Genomic DNA, 26385 nt, shown 5'->3' with positions numbered 1-26385 from the left:
CGCAACCGCCTGAAAGTCAATAGGTGATAGATTGATGATGACAGGTGGATAGGCGGACAGACAGATAGCAATGCTGGGCCCCACTTCAGACCGGTAGAACTAGAATGCGTGTAAGTGGGCTCCCACCAGATTGCTTTAAACCTTTCCCAAGTGACCCCAACGTTCACACAGGGATGAGGACAGCTGTTCTAGGGTCTTGCCCTCCATCACCTTAGAGGCCACGTCCAGATCACCACCATGCCGGAAACGTTTTACAGACTGACAGTGGAGAGCTGGCGTGTCTCAGTACCCGCTGGTGGCCGCAGAGTCTCTAGGACTAGGAGGGAGTATCTCTAACTTCTTTCCCGTAGGGAGGCATGACCGTGACCTCGTGGTTCGTGGGTTCAAGCCCCGCATCAGGCTCTGTGCTGACAGTTCGGAACCTGGAGCCTGCCTCGGGTTCTGTGTCTCCCTCGCTCTCTGCCCCTCTCCCTCTCACACTCTCTCTCTCAAAAATAAATAAATATAAACATTTTTAAAAAAGAAATTTCCTTTCTCACCCTAGTTTATTTATAGATGTTGGCTCTTATCAAATGATCTTTCTGCCGCTATAGAGGTGACCGCATGATGTTTTCCTTTATTATTGTGAGTTACCACTAGCGATTTTCAAATGGTAAGACCATCTGTGAATCTCTGTGACAAACCCTACGGGTCATGATATTTTACTCTTTTTATAATTTGCTAGTTTGATACACTTTTTTTTTTTTAATTTTTGCTTCTATGTACACTTCTCTAGGTTAGCTTGTGATTTTCTCTCGTACTGTCCTCAAGTTTTGGTTTCAAGATTGTTAGTCTCATAAAAGGAGGCAAAAAGCGTGTTCTCTGGAATATTCTGTGTGGCAGTGGACTTGTTTGCACTCAGGTCAGCCAGGAGCCATCCGCCGGCCTACTTCTCATGGTGGGGGGCAGGCAGAACTAGATTCTTCTCTGTCTTCCCCCGCCCCCCGCCCTCGCCAGGTCCCTGGAATCCCTGAGTTCAAAAAGTCCCCTCAGTTCCTTTTGCCAGAGACCACATTTCCCCGTGCAGTGGGCAAAGGAGACACACACGTGCTGAAGTGCACACAGATTTTTCACCAACATCTGATCCTAGGTTTTTCGGGGAACAACTGCAGAAGGGTTTTGTGCTCGTGGGGCGGCGGACCTGTGGGATGAACACACAAATCAGGCAGCTTCTTATCATTCATTTTATTACTCATTTTCCACATTCTTAAAAAAAAAAAAAAAAAAAAAAAAAAAAAAGCTTGGGGCGCCTGGGTGGCTCAGTCGGTTGGGCGTCCGACTTCAGCTCAGGTCATGATCTCGAGGTTCATGAGTTCGAGCCCCGCGTCAGGCTCTGGGATGATGGCTCAGAGCCTGGAGCCTGTTTCGGATTCTGTCTCTCTCTGCCCCTCCCCCACTCACACACTGTCTCTTTCTCTCAAATATAAATAAACATTAAAAAAAAAAATTAAAAAGCCTTGAACTTCCTGTATGGTTGGATTGGATTTGGACCGCGGAGACCGGGCTGGCCCTGAGCGTCCTTGTCTGCGGCGCAGGTGAAGGCTGGAACGTGTCCCCCTGCGGTGGAGGGTGCGGGCACCGCCAGGGTGCAGTGCTCTTGCAGGCTCCGCCAAGGACAGGCAGTGCAAATGCAAGGTCATTCACGACCTCTGAGCTTGTCTGTTCCTTCGTGCCTGCTACGCAGGGTCTGTGTGACGGCTGACACTGGTAGAGTCCACAAAACCAAACCTTAAAATGCCATACAGAGGTGGGTGCAGACCACCTCCAGGCCGCCGCCGAGAAGGGGGCCAGGGGACTGGAGGCCGGCGGGCAGGACAGAGGGAGGGCCGAGCAGGGGAGCACAGAACTCTCCTCCTCCTGACCGCACCCCCTGACCCTCTCCCCTCATCCCTGTCCTACCGTTTCCATTGGCTCTGAGCCGTGCCCCACATTGCCCACCGCAGCCCGAAAAAGACTCATCTTCCTGAGGTCTTTGAGTGGAAAGCCTAGAACTTTTCCGTTCCTTGTTCTCTTACCAAGTATGGCTACATGTGAAGAGACTGCCTACTCCAAACATCCTATTTACATGATCTTACAGACGTTGGCTTCTGAGACGGTCACCTTGGGACTCATTCCCGTCCTGAAAACATTTATCGCTTCCCTGCCTCCCCGCCCGACCCCACCCCACCCCACCAGGGTGTCTGTCAGCCCCAGGCCCTCTCCCTTCGGTCCCACATCAGCAGCCTGCTGCGTCTGTAGGGGTAGCCAAGGGAACAGGCCAGGCCCCGTGTGTGTCCCCAGCGTGCTGTGTCCCTGACCAGGCACGAGGCATCGCTTGTGCCACCATCGAGCGCCTTGGTCCTGGCAGCAGAGCGAACCATGCCAGGCCACGCTTGGCGGCCCTTCCTGGGCATCAAGTATACACACACAGCTCCCGAAAATTCTTCACATCTAGTAAGGACTAAAGTGGGAACATAAGGCTAGGACAAAAGATCTGACCCTGGGGAAGGACAGGAGGCAGGTGACAGGCAAGCCTCCCAGTATATAACCGAGTGCCACCTGAGGAGGGGGGCCCAGAGCAGGAGCTCTCTTCTCCCAACACAAATTCGAGAAGACTAACTCAGTCCATCATACGTGTCATGGTTTGAACTGTGCCCCCCAAATTGGTGTTGATGTCTTAACTCCCAATACCTAAGAACGTGACCTTATTTGGAGACGGGGTTTTAAAGAGGTGATCAAGCCACAGTGAGGGCACTCGGGTGGCCTGGTCCTGCGCAGCTGCCCCCTCACACGAAGGGGAAATCTGGAGATCTGTGCCCAGGGAGAAAGCCACGTGAACATGAAGATGACCAGGACAGGCCAGGAGAGAGCCCCGAGGCCGACCCTCCTTGCTGCCTCGGCGCCTCGGCCACACCCGACCTTGGACTCTGGCTTCCACACTCTCAAGGGTAAACGTCTGTTGTTTGAGCTGCCTGGTGAACAGGAGCCGCTCTTCAAAGGAGTCGTGTGCAAATTCCATCCTGCAGCTGACTTTCCCAGCCTTCTGGGAGATTGCCGACTTCTCTGGAAGCGTGGAGAGGCAGGAGCTGAGCCGACTGGGTACTTGTGCTGGTACCATAACCGATGGCAGGAGCCGAGGGCCTTTCCCTCAGCACCCCACTTCTCTAATGTCAGACTCCACACGGGCAAATCCAGCTCAAACAGTGGGGCTTCTCTCCAAAGGAAACCGATGCCCCTATTTACCAGGAAAGCAAGAGCCAAGCCCTGCTTCGTGCCGAGATCAGGAAGGGCAGGTGCCAGGAAGAGGGGCTCTCGAGGTCCCGCTGCAGCTGCTCAGCTGCCCCGGGCAGGCGCGCCTCCCACCTGCGTGCCAGGACAGATCCAGCGGGAAGGACAAGACGGGGAAGCAACATCTGAATGAACCTGAGCCAAGGAGGCCAGGGGCGTGGCTGAGAAACGCACCCCAGACAGCGGCCTCCCTGAGCAAGCAGCATCCCGGAGTCGGAGGGCGGTGGGGTCAAGGGCCGAGCTCCCAGCCCCTTCATGGCCCAGAGGCGGGGAAGGCTGGGCTGGAGCAGGATGAGGGGGCGGGACGGCACCTGGGGGAAGTGGCCAGGGTCGAGCTGCCTTCGGCAGGGCTGAGCTGGTGAAGAAGGTGGCTAGGGGCCCCCCACCTCAGGGCCCTACACCCCCCACCCCACAGTTCCTCCCCGAGGGCCCTCTGGACCCCCACCATCAGGCTGCTGGGGTCCTTGGGCCGGCCCCGGGTCCCAGGAGGCGGGGCTGCCGCACACGGCGGCTCGGCGTCCACACTGGCGGTAGGACAAGCCACCTGCGGGGGTCCGGCGGTAGGCACTGAGGAGCTGGGGGCACTCTGCGGACCCCCGGCGTGTCCGAGGGGGGCATGCGCGGTCACCACGGTGTGGCAGCTGCATGCTGAGGACAGGGGCTGCTGGGAAGGGCTGCAGTCGGGGCCAGAAGGTTCTGCTGTGGGGGCGTCTGGAGGCAGCTGAGGAACCGGGCGGAATCTTCTGCAGGAGAGGCCTGAGGTGTCACCAGCCCTGCAGCCTTCCACCTGGCCACGCAGGATCTTTGGTTTCGGCCTGGCGGGGCCCTTCTGTCTCCCGTAGGGCAGGTGTCTGTGAGCAGGGCCACTGGCCCAGCGAGGTCCCCGGGAGAGGGCCCATGGCCAGGAAGCCTGGCACTTTGGCCCAGGGCCCCGAGGGCGCCTCCCTAGCCGATCCACCTGCGTCCTCATAGTGGCTACTTCCTGAGACAGGCCCGCCAGGGCGGTGGCCAGCCGATCCAGCTTCTCCGAGAGGGCGGCACCGAGGCCGCGGAGCTCCTGCTGCAGAGAACTTCCGCAGGGGCACGGCTGTGGGGGCGTCTGCGGCAAAGCCGGAGGGATGGCGGCCACAGGGGGTGGCTCAGGCAGGCCTCTGGGAAGTGGCTTGCCCTGGGTCCTGGCTAAAACCAGAGCAGGGACAGAGAGTTCTCAGGCTGTCAGAACCTTTCTCTCCCCCCAGGGAGCCCCATCAGCTACCCTATCTGGCATCCTCCCCATCCGCTAAGGCCTGGCTTTAGATGGGACAGAAGTGACTCAGGCTTGAGAATATCAATGCCAGTGCTCATGACATCAAAGGTAGCACATCTCCTGGCCGCTCCCCAAATTCACATACCGGACAAACTACAGACTGGGTCTCCAGCTTTCTTAGGACAGCGGCCTTCCCACCTTCTAGGAAAAGGTTCTTTGTGCCCCATTTGAGAGCAAATAGCACCCCAGACCACCTAAACCTGCCCTAGCGCATCAGTGGGCAGGGCGAGAGAAACCTCAGCAGACAGCATGAGGCCAAGGCCATGGACGGCATCTGGGAGAGGGGCCCAGGAGGACCAGACCAGCCTGGGGCGTGGACGCCTCTAGGGGCGTGGCCAGGGGACCGCGGCAGTACCCGGTGCTGTTGGTCTCAGCACATGCACCCTGGCCTTCACCATCCCCATTCAGAAGTCAGAGTCATAGGACTTGAGATCTCAAATTACTTAAAAAAAAAAAAAAAAAAATCAGCTAATCCTTCACCCGAAGGCCCCTTGGAACTGGTCTCCACCCCAGGCAAACTTGCTAAGAAAACCCCGTCACCGCCCCAGACTGGTGGGGCAGACGTGCTTTCCTCCACTTATCTGCATCCCAGCCCAGCTCTGCCCCCTTGTTAGCAACTCCCGGCTCCAAACAGAGGCGGAAGTGACTTGTGGGCTGCCTGGTCAGGTCCTTCGGGCAGGATTTAAGCTGAGGGCTGCCAATGCACAGGCAGGCTTCTAACTTCTGTCCGAGAGAGAGGCCATGGGCCTGGCAACCTTAGGCCAGCTCGGTGCTCTTAAAACAGCTGCGCCTCCAGGGGCGCCTGGGTGGCTCAGTCGGTTAAGGTTAAGCGTCCGACTTCGGCCCAGGTCAGGATCTCCCGGTTCGCAGGTTCAAGCCCCGCGTCGGGCTCTGTGCTGACAGCTCAGAACCCGGAGCCTGCTTCGGATTCTGTGTCTCCCTCTCTCTCTGCCCCTACCCCACTCGTGCTCTGTCTCTCTCTCAAAAATAAATAAATAAACATTTAAAAAACAAAACAAAACCGCTGTGCCTCCAGTGGGGCAGAGCCCACGAGCCAGCGATGGAGCCCCAATCGAGTTGCTGGTGTGAGAGTCTCGGCGCATACCCTGCAGTGAGGACGCGCGCCAGGCCCTCCCTCACGTGCCTCTAACACGTACAGGGAGGAGCTTCCCCAAGGTCAGGTGTGATGCAGAACCACATCTCTTGGGATGCCCTTGGCCAGATCACTCTGCATTACTGGGCCTCAGTTTCCACGTCTCTCTGTAAAGTCTCTTCGAACTCCAAGCTTTGACTCTCGGCATTATTTACTCTGGTCTCCTTGCCTCTAAAAAGTATCTGAGTGCTTTTATGAAAGAGCCAGCTATTTCTGTTAGAGAACACTGAAGTGAAATAAGCACCCTGGAGATCAAGGTGAGCCTCTTCCTACCTATGACCCAAAGAGCCTGGAAGGGCGCTGCGAGAGAGCGTTTCCCAAGCTCCTGGCCGGCCCGCCCCGCGGGAAGGAGCTGAGCAGCAGGGAAGGCGGGTGGCCACTGCAGATGCGGACCCCCTGCCCACCCCTGCCTGCAGGACTCCTGATGCCTTGAGGGGACAGGGAAGCCACCGGTTCACCTGCAACACTTGGTCTTCCATTTGCAGGCCCCAGGCCCCTGGATTCTTCACTGACCCTGGACTTCCAAGACAGGGGCCCATGGGCCGATCCAAGGGGCTGGCAGGGCCCCGGCCCGGGCCTTTTCTCCAGCTGAGGGGCAGGGCAGGGGTTCACAGCGGCCCCTGTAGAGAGAGCACAGAGCACCTGGGGTGTGGACATATATCATTTTGCAGGAGCCGTTCTGGCACGTGGATATTTGGCCCCGGCCTAAAAGCCTAAAAGCCTAAAAGCCACTGAGCTTGCAACTTTCAAACAATGTTAAATGAGATGCAAGACGGACACACAAGGCCTGTCAGGGAGTCCGGCTCTGCTGAATGGCCCGCTGGGGCACATGTGATGAGGGCAGACTGGATCAGTTCTGGAGTCTTCTGCAGCCAGGACCTGGCGTCTCCAGCTCTACCACGAGGGGGAGGCCAGAGAGGGCAGATGGAGAGGGCGGTGACTGGCAAGCCCCGCTCCCCCTTCCCGCCCCCTCCAGGAACACGCTGGGGACACCTTGTGGGCCACAGGAAGCCAGCCCGTGCCCAGGCCCACACTGCTGTTCCCCACTAGGCCCACTGAGCAGTGGGGAACGCGGGTACAGCCTGGCTGGGAGCCAAGGACCATGTAGAGCCTCTGGCCTGAGTTGAGGGGGTAGAGCTCCCTTCCCCGACTGCTCACCCCACCCCTACCTCCTCCGCCGCTGCTGCCCAAGGGGCCAGGCCGGCCCGGGATTTCTGAGTACACTTCTCTCCAGGGCAACTGGCACCTGCCTCCCGTCTTCTCTTCGGCTTTGCCTGCTGGGGGCAAACACCGGGTCGGGCTTGGACCGAGGCGAGGCCGCCCACAATGGCACGCACCTTCTCCAGCCTTCTTGACGGCACAACCTCAAAGTCCTCCCGGGGGGGAAGAGTCTGACTGTTGACACTGTTTTTGTTTATTATCAAATTTCCCGGTGTACGTGACGATCATCATCATATGTGCACACACATATACGGACATGCAGCCCAAGTGCCTGACCCCTGACCTTAAGCGTCCAATCGCCGAGCCGTCCATTCAGAAAACATCCATCTCAGAGAAACACACTGCCCTCTGCACGGCACGGCAACTGGCAATCCCGCCCGACCCACGAATGCCCGTCTTTCAGAGGGCCCAGGGTGACTTAGGTTTAGGTAACTGGCCACTTGAGTGTCCCTGCTTCTCCCTTCCTGTGCCCTAATTCCCACTCCGATGCTTTAAATTCCCCAGTGAAGAGTGAACCGGACAAAGCCTGACGCCCCGCCCTTGAGCCGAATAAAGGCAGAGCCCCAGGTCGGCACACTGTTCTCCTTTCCCTCTCTACCTGCGGCCACACTGTGCGCCCCTCAGGCCTACTGTGCATCCTGCAGGGCCCGTGAGTAATAGATCCCGTCCCTCCAAGTTCCCTGATGGTTTTTGCTGACATGCATCCTATGACAGAAGAACCACAGGGGACAGGCCCGTTGGGTAAACATCCGTGGGGCTGGCTGCCTATGAGTCGGGGCTGGGTGGGCACCTCAGGCTTCCTTGCTGAGAGCGGCACCGCGGGTAGGCTCGGACCAACCCAGCAGTGTGTGTACATACGGACGTTATCAGTGCGTATACTGTGTATGTATTACACGTACGGAATGTATATACGGACCAAGCTCATTGCCAGGCTTCCTAACTAAACACACTCGTTTAACAATCCTGGGCCCTGGGCCCTCCCTCCTCTCTCAGACGCAGCTCAGCTGACGGGGAACTCAAGCATGACAAAAGTAGAGAACTTCCTGGTAAGAGTCAGGCAGTATGGGGATCCAGGCCCCTCTCAGGAGACCCCAGGCTCACCTGCATGGAGGCCGTAGGGGGCCCCGGGCTCTGCTCTCCGTGGGCCTTCACCCAGGCTGCCGCCTGTAGGGGTGCCGCCGGGGCGTGGGGACAGGGGGCCAGGACCCCTGCAGCTCGGAAGGCGGTCCCTCTCTGGCAACACAACCAAAGCAGGGGTCAGGGCGGAGGCTGTGCCCGCGGGGCCTGGCTCCCTGGCCTCTCCTTGTCCCCCCCCCAAAGCTCACCCTGTGGAAGCAGCTGCCACAGCTCTTCTCCCTCCGAGCTGCTGAGGCTGGAGCTTGAGCCGGAGCCAGGGCTGGGGCTGAGGCCCGGGCTGGAGCCGGGGCCGGAGCCAGGGCCTGCCAAGCAGGCAAAGTGCAAGGGCCTCCCGGGCAAGATCCCCTTCAGGGAGCTCTCCAGGCAATGGAGCGGGGAGGGCTTCGTGGCTGCCCCTGGGCCATGACAACAAAAGAACACTCAGGAGGACCCTCTACCTCAGCGAACAGGCTAAGTCCCCCTCCAGCTCAGCTGACGGCCCCACTCGAGTGCGGGTAGACGCTGAACAGCTCCCACCCCTGCTGGCAGGCGGACAGAGGCGAGGCCGAGCCTGGCCGGGCTGCCCCAGAAAGCCAGCGGGGGACCTTCCCGGAGTCTCACGTCCCTGCTTCCAGCCAGGCCTGCACCTACCTGCACCCCACTCAGGACCAGCGGTCCAGAGCAGAGACTCAGTTATGTCCCCAGGAACCTCACCCCCCACCCCAAGCCAGCTCTTTTCTGCTGGGAATATTTAGAAATACCACACTGAGCCAAACAAGTCAGACCCTGCCAGCCCACTCTGGCCGGGCTCGGAGGGAACGCTGCTGTAAGTGCAAAGGAGCAGCGGCACCAGAGGAGGGAGACCCGCCCCTCTTGGCCCCAGGCGATCTCTGCAATGGAGGAAATGGCCAGTCCTCTCCCAGAGAAACCCAATGGCTGCGTAAAAACCATTCTCCCGCCTTCCTTTCAGCGACCCAGGTCACGGTCTTCTTTCGGCACACCCCGGATGCTCCAGCCAACAACTGGAGGGAGGTTGGGGAAGGCCCACCCGCTCTAGCACGCAGCTTGTGGTGTGGAGCATGCGGCCGGGGCAACGGTGGGAGAAGGAAGGAACAGAGGAGAGGGACGGGGAAATCTAGTCCCTCATGGAGGATTTTATCTGGGGGGACGGGCTGCCACTAAACACAGAGGGAGATGTCAGCTCACCATCTTGGAGCCACCGCCACGGTCCCGGCCTGGTGGCCCCGTGGTCTTTGAGTCCTCGCTGGTAACAGATGGGGACGCTGCTAGAGGTCAGCGCCTGTGGGCTGGCCAGCCGGAAGCTCCTGGTGGGTGTTTCCCCCTGACTCTGTCCCAGATGGGCTGGCTCACAGGCCTCGCCCCTCAGTCCTGTTTCAATGAGAAGCCAAAGGGCCTGTCAGCCCCATGGGGCGTTGAGACAAAGAAGTTACCGGACAGAGAATAGTTTCTGCCGCTGTTGGCTTCTCGGGCACACGAGCTCCAGGCGTGGGACACACATCAGGCCTCGGGATGCTCCCGGGAGCCGCCCAAACCTTCCAGGACCTCTTCATCCCCAGACCCAGCCACCTGGACTCCCGAGGGCCCCACAGCTCGGCGAGTGTTCTGGACAGCTGAAGGCAGGCAGGGCCGGCACAGCCAGGATGGAAAGAGCAGGCCTGGGCCCAGAGTAGCGCGCGGTGGGGCTGGGCATCCCGCCCTGACTGCGCCCACACTCAGATCCTGGCAGCGCTATTTGGCTTTCTGGCCTCACAGAAGCCCCTGCCAGAGCCATCCCCAGAGCGTCTTGTCTCGGGGCTGGAAGTGGGCCTGCCGGCCGCGCAGGGACACAGGGCGGGGGTTGGCAGTGTGTGAGTCGCCTTGCCCTGCTCTCAGACACCGGGGTGGCCATGCTTTACCTTCCTTGTCTGTCGTCCAGTTCTTGGGCTCCGCTCTCTGTGGCCCCCTGTCCCCCGCTGAGGACCAGGACGAGGCTGACTGTGGCCTGGGCACAGGTATCTCTCTGAGACAGTTCTCCAGGCCCTGGAGCGGGGAGCTTCCCACTGGGCTTCCTGCGAAAACCCAACATTTGCAATCCTGGGTGGTCAGAGCTCAGTCTCCGTGAACCCCGGGAGCCTGGCTATGCCCTTGTGTGCGGGGCAGCTGGGACCCCGGGGAGGCGGCACGGAGTGCTGGGCTGGTCGTGCCAGGCACCTGGTCCCAAACACGTGTCAGTCCCGGCTCTGGGCCGGCCTGCTTGGGCTGGCCCTGGAAGAGGCCAAGCCGTCTGAGCCGGAAGATGAGCCACAGGCACAGGCCAGGCTCCCTCACAACACCCTGCTCCACCCTGGCAAGCGAGGCCGCCGTGCTGCTCCGCCCACAGACAGCCGTGAGGACCGAACGCCATGAGGCCCCCTCCACTACGCGGAGGAAAACGCGTGCCCTCGCCTCTGGACATGACGCAGCAGGTTGAGAAGGCCAACACCAGTGCAGTCACAACTTGGGAAAAAACCCAAATACATCGCGAATAGCACATTTCAGGTGCCGGAGCTGTGCAAACAGCAGGAAGTGGATGGGCCAAAAGTCCAGAAAAGGAAAGGCCCTTATCTACGGGAGCTGCCGTCATGGCCACGCTCTTTCCTGAAGGCGTGTGCAGACACTGGGCCAGGCCAGGCACAAAGAAAGAGAGGGTACCAGAGCTCTGGGCCGCCGTGTGGTGCTGGAACAGCAAAGTTCAACAACAGCAGCCCCGAATGCGGTTCTCCTGAGTTCCAGAGCCGCAGAGGGAGCTGCAGAGCTGGGCCGGGAGCTTCCAAAAGGCAGCACGGCCTCTCCTGCAGTTCAGGTTTCTTAGAAAACAAGGTGCCCCGAGAGAGGCTGCCCAAACAAGCAACGCGCCAAGCCCTGTGACCGACACTGTCCAGTGGTTCAGAGGAACGGGGTGCGGCTAGTGTCCAAGAAACATGCAGAGAAAGTTCAGGAAGGTGCCAAAGGCAAACGATAAAACAAAAAATGAGGCGGGGGAGCTGTGTAGAGCGGGCTACCACCTGTGTGAGGGAACAAGCAGCCTGGCCACGCACGGGACGCCCCAGAAGGGGAGAACTCACAGCAGTGGTGACCCGGGAGGGTGGGGGGCGGGGAGGCATCATCTCTCCTACACAACCTGTTTCAGCTTTTGAACGAAAACCCTGTGATTACCTATTAAAAACTAAAAGTTGGGGCGCCTGGGTGGCTCAGTCAGTTAAGCGTCCGGCTTCGGCTCAGGTCATGATCTCACAGTTTGTGAGTTCGAGCCCCACGTCGGGCTCTGTGCTGACAGCTCGGAGCCTGGAGCCTGCTTTGGATTCTGTGTCTCCCTCTCTCTCTCTGCCCCTCCTCTACTCACACTCTGTCTCTCTCTCAAAACTAAATAAACATTTAAAAAATAAAATAAATAAATAAATATAAAATAAAATCAATAAAAAATAAAAACTAAACGTTAAAAAGAGAAGTTGGCTGCATCTGGGGAGGAAAAAGCCCCCACACCAGCAGCTGACCGTGGCAGGATGCAGGAATCCGGGCTGCCGTGGACACTGGAGCCCCCAGTGGTGATCTGCGGGCCCCAGCTAGCCTGGCCCAGAGTCCTGGGGCAGCTCTAGGCTTTCCACAGACAACACATGAGGTGAGCAAAGGGGGACCGAGTGCGGACAGGGCAGTGCTTGGACTATTCAAGTGGGTAAAAAGGCCAAGAGGGGACCCCACAGAGTCCTGCAAGGTTCCAAAGAGGTGTGACAGCTCACAGTGGATGCCTCCCCGTGCAGGGACCTAGGACAGACACAGGTCACCACAGAAACTCCTTAAGGTGGTTTTACATGAACCTGAACCTCTGAACTTTTTTTCCTAACTCAGAGGTCAGTTTGATATCATAGGCATTTCTTTGTGGCTGGGACAAGGGAGAATTTGACACTAAAGGAGACCCTTTTCTATTTTTTAAGAGACCTTAGATATCGTCCTGCCCCTTCTGAGCCTAGTCGTTAAAATGGATACTCCCCTCCCCACCCCTCAACCCCCCATCCCCCATTCTCCCCCTCCCACCCTGTAATAAGTCCTGGGTTTGCTCCTGCCTCAACATCCCCAGCTCTGCTCCAGACACTGGGTAGGGCGGCCGGACTTGGTTGGGTCAGACGATGTGGGCAGGGGAAGAGCCCACCCTTTCCCAGGACTGACGGCCGCAGGCTCACCTTTTCCAGGCTGACGCCCCTGGCTGCCCCCTGGGCTCTGGAAATCCAGGTCCCCATCGGTGCTGCTGGATGAGGAGAAGCTGGTAGGGGTGCTGTGGGGACCTGAGGGGAGGGCAGGGCTGCCTCTCACATAGCCCTGCAGACTCAGAGCCAGAAGAGGCCCCATAGCCACCTCTGCAGGAAACAGTACAGCTGACATCATGAGAAAGCCACTGGGCATGAGGTCCCCGGGGCCCTGGGTGGGCACCAGGAGACCTACCCCACAGGATCTCCCACAGGGGTTTCCCCGTAGGCTGGGGGCTCACGGCTCTGGTTAAAAAACCCGTGGGAACCCAACTGTTGGTCTCCTGGGACTAGAAGGTAAGCTAGAGCTCTCAGAGGAGGCAGTGTGCAGGAAGAGTTGAACTGGTTTCCCCCACATTCAGGAAGTGCTTGGGGGCAGGCATCAGTAAGGGAGCTAGAGAAGGGCATGCACCTCATGGCCCAGGATGAGGAGTGGGGGACCTAACGACGTCCTCAGTGTCCCCCTATGCCATGCGCAGGGACAAATGCCACCCTGTGCCCAGGGCCCCGTCTACCTTCACTGTGTGATCTTCGGGGCTGCAGCTCGGGCCTCTGAGACCCGGGATCTCCCAGCTGAGGGCTCCGGAACCCAGAGGTGGCCGGCGGCTGGGGAGGTAACGACCCACTCAGGGGAATGCCCTTCAGACAGGCCTCCAGGGCTTCCAGGGGCGAGCTCGAGGCACTGCCGGCTGGGACAGGGGAGACGGCCCTATCACCATCTCGGGCACATTCCCCTGGCCCGGCCCCAGGCTGGCTGCCCCAACCTGCCTTCTGCAGGGGTGACAAGTCCTGCACCAGGCATGGGGGCCTGCCAGGCAGGACACCCTGCGGGGGACTTTGATTTGTTCTCTGTTCCTACACGGGAAGGACACAATCTGTACCCCAGGCCCAGGGGTGGGGTGGAGAGACCCGCTAGTACATAGGGGCCAGCTTCCTGGCAGGCAGGGAACCTCAGCAAAACGAAAGTCCTTACAACGGAAGGCTCCTTACAACGGAAGGCTCTGGGGCGGGCGCCCAGATTGAGAAGGATGTGGGTTAAGAGAGGGGAGTCACTGCCAGAGAAGGACGGCATGGTCCCTCCCTCCTCCCCCGTGGCCTGGACCTGCTCCCTCTTCTGTGGGTGGGCAGAACCTTGTTGGTGGGGCTGAGAATCCCACTGGGGAGGACTTGAGCAGATGCCCCCAGGCCTCACCTTGAGCTACGGGGCCCCAGCTGGGCACCTGGACGCCTCTGGTGTCTCCACTGCTCCCCTGGCTGCTGGTGGCAGAGGGGCTGTGGGTCCACTTGCCGGGCTGACAGGACGCAGGCACTGGGGGGCTCTGGGCCCGGCTGTCCTCCGTCTTCACCACAGGGGGCACGCTGCCAGCTCCTGGACCAGGGCCGGGAGGAGGGGTCTGGGGGGGCCTGGGCCCTGTGGGAAGCCCGCACGAGGCCCCTGTAGGGGTGGGACGGGGCTCCCAAGGCCCCTGGCCTCTACAGCAGTCTCTGGCTCCAAAGCGGTCACTGTTGACGGACTGACATGTGCTGACTCGCACTCCCATCTTGCCCCTGGCCCCTCTGGGGTGCCGCCTCCAGGGGGTTCTACTGAGGAAAGCCACATCAGCCTCCTCCGGCGGCACCGAATCAGGTCTTTACTCCAAGGCCAGCAAGCCCGTCTCAATTCGACTTTCCCAATAGTCTGAGAAGCTACTGAGTACCAGTGAGCTACAGCGAGTGGAAATGCTGCCCCAGCCCACGCAAACACGAGGACAACGCCCAATTCGAAACTATGCCCCAAGTGTCTACGGGGAGCCAGAGCCGTGTCTTCTGTTCTCAGCCTCCTACCCCTCCCTGTGCCCCCTTCCTCCTTTCTGGAGCTTTCAGCCCTACTCTCACAGCCATGCTGGATGGTGATCACGGACCGATGAAGCGCCTCTGACGTGCCGAGCCGACATGACAGGGATCGCCCCCAACATGCGGTGACCCCCACCTACATGCAGAGGCCAGGGCCTGAGGGCCTGGCTGTGGAACCCTGCTCAGAGTGGGGAAAGGAAATGGACGGCGTCCTGGGGCCCTCCCTGCCCGGCCAGTGGCCTTTACCTCCAGAACTCCTCCTGTAGGCCCCTGGATCCTCCTGCACACCCGGGGGGCTGGGACGCCCGTGCGGGGTCTCGGGGATCTCCTTCAGACAGTTCAGCAGACCCTGGAGGGGACAGTCCCCGGAAGCTGCCTCTGACTTCACTACAGGAAAAAGGAACATACTTTCACCCTGGGCCCGGTCACGACGCACAGCCAAAAGCAGCCGACCCAGGTAAGCCATTAAAAGCGTTCGGGGCCAGGAATCTAGAGATGTGGGTGTTCTCGCGGCTCATTCAGATTTGCACAGGCCGCCGTCAGCTCGGTGCTCGGTGCTCGGTTTAAAAACGCCTGCCTTCACGCCTCCCTGAACCGGCCGGCTGGAGGGAGGGAAGACGCACGGGCGTGGCACGGAGGCAGGGCACGCGGCGTCACCGCAGGTAGCAGCGGCAGGAAGCGAGCTGACAGGCTGCGACCTGCACGTGGCTCCCTGGGCCCCGAGCCGAGCTGGCATCTCCGGACCGAGCTTCTCACAAGCAAACACCCGTCCGTCACCGTACCGGGGCCTCACAACAGCCCCCGAAGGGGGTCCCCTTTTACAGATGGGGAAGCCGAGGCTCAAGGGCTTCAGGGGCCGGGCACAGTCTTCACAGCCACCAGGCGTCAGAAGCCGGGCCGGCGCTCCCGCCCCCACCACGCCGCCCGATCCCCCAAGCCCCTCCAAACACACACTTAGTGTCAACGTGAAGCGACAGCCACGGCTCCTCCTCAGGGGTCCCGTATTAAGACGGGTGAAAAACCACACACGGATCTAGGGCCGAGTCTGTTTTTGAGTTTCCGCCTACGAGCTGACCAAATGCCGTTCTCCCAAGAAAGCCGCCTGGCTCCAGAACGAGGACACTGAGGATACTGGAGCAGCCACGTTGGGAACGATCCTTTGGGAAGACATTGCTATTCGGAGAAAGAGCTACCGAAAGGCAATTCGAGGGCTTCCGAAACCTTGACCTGAGGAGACAGGTCCCCGGGGGACTCACCTCCCCAGGGCGGGCTCCCAGGCCCCAGCTCTGCTCTGGTTAGCTGAGAGGTGTCCCGGCCGGGGACAGGAGGCAGTGAGCGTGGGGACACCTCAGGGTGCTGGGGCCCAGGCACAAGGATCTCCTTCAGGCAGTTGATAAGGCCTTGCAAGGGGCTGCTCCCAGGAGAGATTCCCACGGCACCTACAAGACCGGCCAAGGTCAGTGCAGCCCTGATGGTGGCCTTCAGAAGGTCTGTGTGAGCAGGGACAACACCTGCTGTGTAGGGTGGTCAGGGCGCTGAGATGAGAAAGCCGCCTGACACGCGTGTGTGAGCCAAACGTGCCTCCACTGCCCTTCCGCACTCAGCTCCGGGGCAGACCCCACTGTCCGCAAAGCCAGCCTCTCACCTGTCCCCATGGGCCCTCTCTCCTGTTTCCGGTGACCCTTCTTCCTGCTGGGGCTACAGGTGGGAGGGCTGGGCTCCCCACCTGGGGCTTCGGGGCCTTCCTTCTCTGTAGATCTTGGTTTGTCAGCAGTGTCTGTAACAGGAGAGACAGAAAGGTCTTTCTAGCCCTGGCTCCTGGTCCTGAGGAACCGACCCAGATTGGTCCCCACAGAACAGACCTCTCAGCACCTCAAATCCCTGGGGGGCAGCCAAGTACTAGAAACTTGGATTTGCGGCAGGGCCAGCTCCTGCGGGCTTGTCCTAGGAGTCTGTCTCTGTTTCCTTCTGGTGTCATTGTAAGCATCAACACGGCTTGCCCTGAATAACCTGGAACCCCCCAATTCCAGCCTCTGACTTTGGCTCAGTAAGTCACTCCAACAGCCTTAACACGCAGGACCCAATCTTGCCCTCCTGCTTCTCAAGTCTGAGCACATGGACCCCCTGCCAGACGACACCTAAAGTCACAGGCTAAATGGGGTCTGTTTTTCAAGGGTGTCAATTTTAGTCCCTCTTCATTTAAAATACTTTAAAAACCAGCTATTCTGACAAATGCAAAATTGGCAAGAATTTTTGAAAATACAATGAGACTCCAGAGGAATTCTAGTGGCTACCCACACCCTCCTCTGCTCTCAGCGGGGGGACGGTCTGAGACTCCGATCAGGGGCGCACAGGTGTCCCCTTGCCGATGGGCCTGCATGTTAGACACTGCCCTCAGCTGACTGCGCATGAGCACACAGAGCACAAGCGGGGCTGGGACAGAGGCTGCTCAGGGACCGAGCATCACACCTGCTCTTTGGTCTACAGATAGGGAACCTTGTCCGGTTCTCTGGGGAGCCTGCCCCCTTTAACAACAAGGGAAATTGAGTCCTAGAGGTAACAGAGGGCACAGAGTCCAGTCTCCCTGACTCCAGGGTCAGAGCCCTGCCCCTGCTGGGTCACACTCACTGATGGGGAGGGGACTGCCCTGTCCCCCGGCTCCAGGAAGGCCGCTGGACGATGAGCTGCTACTAGACGTGGTGGCCAGGCTGGGCCAGCCAGTAGACGCGTCTGGAAGGCAGCTGAGCAGGCCTCGGAGAGGGCATGTCTCCACGGTCACAGCTGCTATTGGGGAGGAAGGACAGGACGCTGGAAGCCAGAATTTAAGCCCAGCAATGGGTAAAAAGCCCCTGACACTGTCCCATCCGGGCCCTTCCTTGCCATGTTCCAGTACCAAGGCAGTATCCTCTGCATTGTCATTCCTGGGCTCTGAAATACAGATTCCCAGCCACGGTCTTGTTCCCATAAGATCCTCCCACCCCATTTTCCGTTTCATTTACCATCCACTGAGCAGGCTCAAAGGCCAGGACTGGTGGGGACAGACTTCGAGAGAAGGTGCAGTCTGAGCTGACAGCACCGGTGAGCAGGGGGAGGGAGCAAGAGTCTGGGGAGGTGGGAAGAGCGCGGGCTGGGGGTACCAAGCCCAGTCTGCGTGGCTTCCTCTTCCTCATCTACAGAACAGGAACTGGCCTCAGCTGCCACACAGGGCACGACGCGACAGGGCCATGAGGTGTGGCTGAAGCCACGTAGAAACCACCATGAGAAGAGTCGGGAGCCACCGTCTCACCAACCACCCATGCCTTCCAGGGGGCGGACGTGCTCCCGGGGCTCGTGAGCCGGGGACTCCGCCTAGGGTCTGGCAGGAACTGGGCAGGCACACAGCTTGCAGCCTGAACTTCATCTTGTGGAATGCGGCGGCCGCTGTCCGACTTACCCTCAGGGCTGGCCCGCTCCCCGTCCAGGCCGGCTCCCCCGCTCTCGCTCTCGGGGTTGACCTCCCCAAACAGGAACTCTGGAATCTCCTTCACCAGCTGCACCAGGGCCGTGAGGTGCAGGCTGTGCGGGGGCGCTCCTCCTGCCAGAAAGGCCGCAGTGAAACCCCACACCCTATGTCAGCTCCGCACTCACGCTTCTGTGCACGACATCAAACCACGTCTCATGTCACCCTCCTACCACGTGAGTAGCACGTGGAGTGACTTCTGTCCCAGAAGTAAAAGGATCTGCCCGGGCACAGCCAGGACTCGGGGCTGGGGACTCGAGGTACCGTCGCTCAGCACCTGGTACTTCTCAGAGGGGAACGCCAAGGAGGGCTGCCTCCCCCGCCCCTCCCGGCAGCCAGGCCCTCTGCCCTTCCTGGCACCTGTAACCTCCCAGCCGCACCCAGGCTGGGCCCGTGGGCCGTGTCAACCATGTGAGGTCTGCAGATGTCAGCCCTGTGGCAGCACCCTCGGGAGCTGCAGGCTGGCTCTGCGTGGTTGGTGGTGGGAAGGGGGCTTGAGTAGGTCTCCAAGGGTGACCCTAGGTTTCTTCCTAGCCCTGCGTACAATGGGCAACTGTGTGCCAGGTTCCCAGCCCAGGGGGGGCAAAGGGTAAAAAGTCGCAGAGGGCTTTGGGCATAGAGTGTGGCAAGGGCTGAGGTCATAGTGGTCCCTGAGGAGTAGAGCCAGGGGCTGAGGACCACCCAGTGGAAGGGACAAGAGTGAGTCCCCCTGGGCCCAGGGGGCCAGAACTCCCAACGAGGCCTGACCCTCATCTGCCAGGATTACTCACCCAGGGGGCCTCCTCCCTGGGGAGGCTCCTGCCCCTCACCAGCGTAGCTCCTGCCTTCCATGGTTCCAGCAGGCTCCGTAGGAGACAGGAAGGCAGAGAGGGGGAGCAGCTCAGCTGTCCCTGGGAAAGAAAAGAGGGAGGGACAGCCCCCTGGGAATGGAAGCTGGCCTCCACCCAACTACACGCAATCACACAGCTGCTTACGTGAGCGTTCGGTGTGACCACCCAACCCCAAAAACCGCAGGGCCGTCGGGTGCTCAGAGACCAGCCTACTCCGCTCCGGAGCACCCGCCAAATCTCACCCAGAAACAATGGCAAAGAAGATCAGCGAGGCCCCCCGCGAGGCCTGAGACTCCCGGAACACCACTTCCAACTGTGTCCATTTAGTAGGTAAGACTAAGGCCCACCGGGCCCAGGGCGACTCAGGACATGGTGCTGGCCCGCTGGGCGAGCGGGCTCCTTACCCAGGGACAGCAGCGTCTCGTAGTTCTCCCGCATCACGTCCTGGTACAGCGCCCTCTGCCCCTCCCCCAGCAGCTGCCACTCGTCCTCTGAGAAGCGCACCGCCAGGTCCTGGAAGGCCACGGACACCTGTGGGCACAACTTCAGGGGAGCTGGTGGTTCCCGCCTGGCGACACCAGGGGTACACCAGGAAGTGGGGAGCAAGGAGGGTGTGGCGGGGGGCTGGCACGTGGGGGCAGGTGAAGGGGTGATGGGAATCTGCTCAAGAGACAGTGATGGGGTTTGGACTGTGTGCACAAAGAGGGGGGCTGCAGCCCTGACCCCGGGCCCCTGTGAATGCGGCCCTATTTGGAAACAGGGTCCCTGCCGATGTGGCTAAGGTGAGGTCATACTAAGGTAGGGTGGGCCCTTAACCCAGTATGACCGACGTCCTCATAAAAAGGAGACACGGTCACACAGGGAGAAGGCCAGGTGACAACAGAGGCAGAGACTGAAGTGACGCAGCCCCAAGCCAAGGAAGGCCTGGAACCACCGGAAGCCGGGAGAGAGGAGGAGGATCCTCCCCTAGAGCCTTCAGAGGGGGGCACAGCCTTGCCCACACCCTGGTTTGAGTCCCGTCGCCTCCAGCACAGTGAGAGAATTCACTTGCTGGGTAAGCTGGTATGTAATCCTTTGTTACAGGTTCCCAGAGGAGCTGGTACAATCCGTGGCCCTCAGCCTGGGCCTCAGAAAAGGTCAACTCCAGGCTGGGAAGTCCAGCCAGCCCTGAATTCACCATGTTAGAGAACCCCCGGAGGCAACAAGCAAGCTTCACCTTGAGTGTGCAAGGACCTGGGATCCTATCGCTACGGCATATAAAAAAGTTGACACATAAAACGGATAGTAAGGACGACAACGAACGAGACGCTCCACGCTTTTTAGTGGGGAGGAGCCAACAGTCAGGAATCAAGCAAGCAAAATGTTTACATTGCTCCTCCCTGTCCCACCCCAAGGAAGAGGGGGAAAGAGAAAACCTCAAACAGCTCGCAAGTCTAGAGGAGGCAGACCCTCCCACAGAGAGATGGCTGGGTGCCTGTGAATGAAGAAAACCAGCGGCCGACACACCTGTGCTGTATTCGTAGCCCCTGAACTTCAGACCCCAAATCTTACGGCCACAGTTCTTCTGTAGACCCTCTGGCCCAGCCAGGTAGGACTCTAGTTTCCAGCTGTTTTGCCAGAATCCAGGCCTGTGCTGGGCTGAGCCTGCCCTCGCTTTCCTGGTCTCACCTGACCTTCAGGGCCCAGCCAGCCACGGTGATTGCCATGGCCATGACCCATAGCATTCACCACCAAGCCCATGCAGCTCGTGGGCACTACACTCTAGCAGGAGATGATGCCACCCAAGCCCTTCCCGGCCACCGTCCAGGGCTCCCTGCTCCCACCTCCACACTCCCCCACTCTGTCCCCCTCCCTGACCTTTCACTCTTTGGCCCTCTAGGCTTGAAGCCTGGTACACCGTTATCCGTTGTGCAGAGAAGGGCTCTGAAGAAACCTGGGACCACCCCTGGAGAGCATCCCCTGCTTTGTAAGATAAAAGAAACATTTTGTCCTGACTTCTTTAAAAATAATTATTAAGTGGGCCTTAAGATGCCTGTGAGACCCCAGATGACCAGCATCTGATAGGTATGAATTTTAAATTACAGCAAAAATTCACTTTGTGCAAATTAAGCAAACAGAACGTAAATTGTGGGAAGGGTCCTTCTGGTGTAGAAATAGATGCTCAACTATTTGTAAGAAAAAAAGTAGTGAATAAAATGAAAACACTTCCTAATCAAGCAAATAATCTACTGCCTTGTTTCATCATCTCAAGTCAGCGACTTTAAAACCATCACTGCTACCAACTCTCAGCATTGTCACCCATGGCGTCTGCTTCCCACTCTACCCGTCACCCTTTGACAGTGGGCACCACATGGTCACAACCACTGCCCTCCGCTCCTCTGCTGAAGTGGTCGGGACCCCATCCACACACACACACGAGGCTTGAGGCAGCCTCCCCACTGACCACCTACCTGTCTTTGGTCCCAGAGGTTCCCATCCTCCCTCTACAGCCCACTAGGCCAGCCAGGAGTCTCTCTGGAACTAATCTCCACCTCTCTGGCCCACGTATGCTCACTCCCTTCCAGGAACACGCTCAGACATCCTCAAAAACATCTTTCAGACAGCCACCCCCATTTCTTCCTGGCTTTTGGGCATATACAATGTAGTCAATGGTAGGGTCTGTGCATAACAACTAGCAGAGCAGGCCTGAGGCCACCCTGCTTACAGGCTGGGCCTGGCCAGTGTTAGGGAACTTGGATTTGAGGAGGGTGGTTCACTGGGCCCAGACTGTTTGCACAGTGTGGTTCATGCTGATCGTTTACTTTCATTCCGGAACTCTGGGATTTTGGTCCATGTCAGGTGGAAGTGACTATGTGACGAGCCCCCAGTGAAAACCCTGGGCACGGAGTCTCTAGTGCGCCTTCCTGGTAGACAACATTTCTTTTCTTTTCTTCTTCTTTTTTTTTTTTTTTTTTCTTTTTAAGTAGGCTCCATGCCCAACATGGGGCTTGAACTCACGGCTCTGAGATTAAAAGTTGCATGCTCTACCCACTGAGTCCCCAGCCAGGGAGCTCAGGCCGCTCCCTTCCTTCCCAGAGCCCACAGCCCACTGCCTTGCTACACTCTCTTGTCGCTCTGCTCCTCCCGGCTACATCCTCTTCCTTCTCTCCCTCCTAGGCAAGGGGAACCCCAGGGCTGATGGCGTAGGGAGACACCTCAGTCAGAAAGTTCTCATCTGCACAGTAGACCCAGAGTAGACCCAGAGCCTCAGACTTGCCCTAACACGCCTGGTGTCAGAATGGTCACAAACACGGTCTTATTGACTGAACACACGTTTTTGCTTACACACTTTGATGACTACGTTTAAACGTATACAGATTCTGTTGTGATTATGTGCGTGTCCTTTAAAAGTAACACTGAAAAGGGGACGTGTGTCCTTTAAAAGCAACACTGAAAAGGGGCACCTGGATGGCTCAGTTGGTTGCATGTCCAACTCCTGATTTTGGCTCAGGTCATAATCTTACGGTTCGTGAGATCAAGTCCCACATCAGGCTCTGCACTGACAGCGTGGAGCCTGCTTGGGACTCTCTCTCTCCGCCCCTTCCCTGCTCATGCTCTCTCTCTTTCTCTCTCAAAATAAACAAACAATAAAAACATTTTTAAAAATTTAAAAGTAACACTGAAAAAACTTCTTTTAAAATACTTGCAAAGACTGCCATCTAATATGCTAAGGATACAACTACGTAGGGTTCAGGGGAGTTTCCAACATTAAAAAAGGGGATCCCTGGGGTGCCTGGGTGGCGCAGTCGGTTAAGCGTCCGACTTCAGCCAGGTCACGATCTCGTGGTCCGTGAGATAGAGCCCCGCGTCGGGCTCTGGGCTGATGGCTCAGAGCCTGGAGCCTGTTTCCGATTCTGAGTCTCCATCTCTCTCTGCCCCTCCCCCGTTCATGCTCTGTCTCTCTCTGTCCCAAAAATAAATAAATGTTGAAAAAAAAATTAAAAAAAAAAAAAAGGGGGGATCCCAGACCCAACAAGGTCGGAACCCCCTGTTAATTGCCCCATTCGCTCACTGCTACAGCTGAGGAAAGATGGGGAGGGGGCAGGGAAGGGCCATCAGGTCACAGTTATTTCGCTTTTATGCTAGCCATACAAATTTTTATTAAACTCTCACTCTGGCCAATATACCAGAGCAAAATAAGACATCCCCAGAACTTGGAAGCTGGTCAAACCAAGCCCGATGGGAGAGATTAGCCACCTGGAGAAGGCGGCCGAGCCACGGGGCAGACGTGAGTAGTTTGGGTGCGCTGAACACCATCAGGCTTCACGCCTGCAGGCTTTCACGCCCAACTGTAGGACTGGGACCTCTGAGCTGACACTCGGGTACCCTTTCTGCTGGGCTTAGTTGTCACTATAACCAATAATATTAGTAAACCTTAAGAAAACAAGCATCAAATGGCTCTAATTTTTAAAAAGTTATTATTACCCAATAAAGTTTGCTGTGATGGATCCTCAGTACAAATAAAGGCTCCTGTGGCCACTGCTAAATGGCAGAAGAGTCCAAATGGCATTGCTCTGGCTGGAGCGGGGAATGTGGGAGTAAGGACTCAGGACAGCCGAAGGACAGTTCTCCTGGGGAGTTAGTTTATCCCAAGAGGTAGGCAGACAAGTTCTCTGTTTAACTAACTGAGTGAAAAATACTCTGTATCCTCAACTTCTCCCATCAGAAGCTTTTTATAACATGATGACTGAAAAAACAAAAGGGCTTTTGGGTTCAAATGATTTACTTCAGTTTGCTTATAATTAGGGCTGATTTCCCTGCCTCATTCTTGATTTACTGAATCAGGAGTCAGCCCAGAAATCTACATTTTCACACATTCTGTTATCCTGACACATTCTCAGCTTAGAATCAAAGGGCAGGGGAGCACTACAGTCCAGTCACAGGCTGGAGTCCTGCCCAGCCTTGCTGGAGATGAAAAGTATACGGGAGAACAGACCTCTGCAAACAGGCTCGGCCCCCCTTCTTCCTAGGAGCCAGCTCTCAAGTGGAGTGCATTTGTGAGCTAAAAATCACAGGTAACTGCTGTAGACCTTTTAGGAGCAGGGATCGTGAAATGCCGATTTCCACCCCAAACAGGATGGCTCTTCAATTTCCACTTGAATGCCTTCAGGAATGGGTGGCTCACCACATTTCCAGCAGCTGGTCCTATCGCTGGCCCAATCGGGCAGTTCGGAAGTTCTGGACGCACAGACGAGGTACAGCACAGGAGTTGGGGCTGGACCCCGGGAGCCAGGTGCCAGAATTCCACTCCCTGCTTTGCTTCATATTAGCTATGGCATCTTGCCAAGCTACTTAACCCACTTGGGCCGCGGTGAACTCATTTATAAAATCGGCCTACAGCCTAGGGATGTTGTGAAGACTAAATGAATTAATACAGGCAGTGCCTGGACCAAATGCTGGGACACAGTTAAGTGTTACGATTAGTACTGCAGCAGCCAAATCTGTCGGCCTGACGTCCAGTTACACAGAATGAACTCGTCCACACACACACTACTCCTGACCTCGAGTGTCTCTTTATCTCCTGGCTAAACACACCCAGCTCTTTTAGACATCTGGAAGGGATGGTTTCCAGGTCTTTCACCATCTCAGCCTCAAGACAAATTCTTCAGGACAAAGTTCTTATAAAATGGAAATGGGAACTGACTGTGGCCAGAGTAGGTGGTTCAATCACTGGCCTCCCTCTGCCCAGAAAAAGCGGAGGCACAGTGAGGAGCGTGTGTGTAAGGGATGCAAACACGTAAGGCACAAATGCTTGCCTCAGGAGACGGAAACACGCTGTTGGCTTGCAGTCTGGACCTGCTGTCCCCTGCGAGCCCTACCTCACCTCCTCTGTGACGCTCAGGCCTCCCTCCCTCAGCCGATGGGAGAAAAGCTTTCTGGATTGACCCAGGATTGTTGTAACTGTGCAGTCTCCTGGTTCACTGCCGCCATGCTGGTCCTCCTAAAACATTCCTTCTGCCCTGCCACTAGCCCAGCATGAAAACCACAGCTTCTGTGCCCATAGGGCCAGTCCATCTTTCCACAGTCCTTCCTGGCCTAGACCCCTTCTCTCAGAGTGCCTCAGGCTTGGGTTCCCAGATCGGACTCTGCACCCTGCTGCTCCCCGCTTATGGGCTGTGCTCACACATCCCTAGGTATTTGGCAGACACATTGGACAGGAAGACAGGAGGCCTTTCCCATAACTATCCATCTGACGGTAATCTCCTGCTCCCCAAAGCAACTCTAGCCACCTCCTCTATGAAGCTACAGGGTGTGAGGACACATTCTTCCTGGAACATCAGATCTGAAAAACTGGTGGTCTAAACCTCTCATTTTGTAGAAAAGGAAACTGCAGCATGAGGAGGGCCTAGCACAGGCCGAGGGGACATAATCTGAGCAAGGGTGCCCTTGGGCTGCTTAACTGCACAGCCAGAGCTTCAGGCAAGGCTGCCTCTGCTCCCGCAACTTCCACTTTTCCTGCCTTCTCCCAGGAGCTTGTAGGCCATTAATGACTGGAGGTTCTGGTACAGCGTGGGCTATGCCTGGCCACAGATGGCCCCAGCCACCATCTCAATCCCCACCCACCTCCAAACCATGGAGTCTACAATTGGTTGACGTTGGACCAACCTCACGGGCCACCAGAATTACAGAACTGGCTCCGGTCGCTCACCCAGGGGAACGTGCGACAATTCCCCATTAGGTATCATCACGTATTCCCGGCACCTTCCCAGCCCCGCACGCAACTCGCCCCAACTGCCCAGGCTATGACAGATGGGGCTCTTCCTCCAGCTCTCGAATCTACACACACCTTACCTGGTGGATAAAACCTGGGGCCTTGTTTCACGCCCCCTCCCCCAAGGGTCCAGGATCCTACCAAGACTAAACGCATCAGATTTACTCATTCCCGAGGCCTTCGTGCCCACAGCTGCCAGGATAACTAGCAATCAAAAGAGGCCACGCCGAGGGAGGGCGATGCGTAACCCAAAGGAACGAGTTTCCAAAGGTGGAGACAGGCTCCACGTACAGGGTACTGGGGGCCGAGGACTGGGGAGGGGTTGGGGTCGTCCGAGGGGCTCTTAGACTTCTCGCCAGGAAATCCTGCCCCGCAGGCCCGCCTGGCCGAACACAGCCAGACCCCAAAGTTGGCGGGTCCCGGGGTCTTCGCCCCGCCCTACCACCGGACCGCACCACGCCGCGCGGAGCTGACCGGCCGAGTTGTCCGTCGGTCCTTCTGTCCTCCTGGGTTCGCCTTACCTGGCGCGCCATTCCGGGACTCGACCTCCGCTCTCAGCTTCCGGCGCGGCCCGCGGTGCCCGCTCCCCGCCCGCGGACCGTGCCGCGACCCTCGGCGACAGCGGCGACCGAGGTCAACGCGGATGGAGGCGGGGCTGGGGGTCTCGGGAAGTGGGCGAGAGGCGACGCTGGGGACGCCCCGGCCGCCCGGCGCCCCCCACTCCCAGAGACGTGGTCCCACTTCCGCCCGGAGACCCCCGGCTTCGGCGGCCCGCTGGGCGCAGGCGCGAACTACCCTTCCCAGAGGGCGCCGCGGCACTCGCCGCGCGACAGAGTCGGGGGCGGCCTCCTTGAAGTCCCCTCCCCACCTGCTCGGCTCACTACCCCGGGAGGCTGCAGGGAGGGACTCCGCGCCGGGATCCGCCTGGTGGCCAGCCTCCGGGTGTGTCCGCACGCGGGAACGCATTCATCCATCATCCATCCGTCATCCACTCTTGCATCCAACATTTACTGAGCGCATCCTCCGTGCCAGGTGGGGATGCTCTGTTGAAAAGGGACCCGCCTCTCCCAGAGGTCACATCCCGTAAACC

General features: G+C 58.2%; 1 protein-coding gene across 6 annotated transcripts; it reads right to left on the bottom strand.

Annotated features, from left to right (window-relative positions):
- Nucleotides 1-2526: 2526 nt before the first annotated feature.
- Nucleotides 2527-26075, bottom strand: KRBA1 (KRAB-A domain containing 1). 6 transcript variants are annotated; one of them, XM_030308708.1, is made up of 18 exons: nt 25817-26074; nt 18949-19075; nt 18485-18604; nt 17649-17789; nt 16844-16999; nt 15861-15992; nt 15472-15654; nt 14462-14602; nt 13575-13793; nt 12898-13071; nt 12320-12493; nt 10019-10171; nt 9309-9491; nt 8312-8518; nt 8088-8219; nt 6935-7042; nt 6224-6385; nt 2527-4485 (listed from the first exon to the last, which is right to left on the bottom strand). In XM_030308708.1, exons 1-18 carry the CDS (start codon nt 25826-25828, stop codon nt 3560-3562), a joined length of 3450 nt encoding a protein of 1149 aa, XP_030164568.1. In that variant the 5' UTR covers nt 25829-26074; the 3' UTR covers nt 2527-3559. The 6 variants fall into 6 exon arrangements, with proteins under 6 accessions (XP_030164568.1, XP_030164570.1, XP_030164571.1 ...); XM_030308710.1 differs by having other exon boundaries at nt 6935-7039; XM_030308711.1 differs by having other exon boundaries at nt 13575-13751.
- Nucleotides 26076-26385: the final 310 nt, after the last annotated feature.

Source organism: Lynx canadensis, chromosome A2, assembly GCF_007474595.2.
Source record: "Lynx canadensis isolate LIC74 chromosome A2, mLynCan4.pri.v2, whole genome shotgun sequence".
Taxonomy (NCBI): Eukaryota; Metazoa; Chordata; class Mammalia; order Carnivora; family Felidae; genus Lynx; species Lynx canadensis.
Note: the sequence above shows the minus strand (reverse complement) of the source record. Positions and strands in the feature narration are given on the sequence as shown.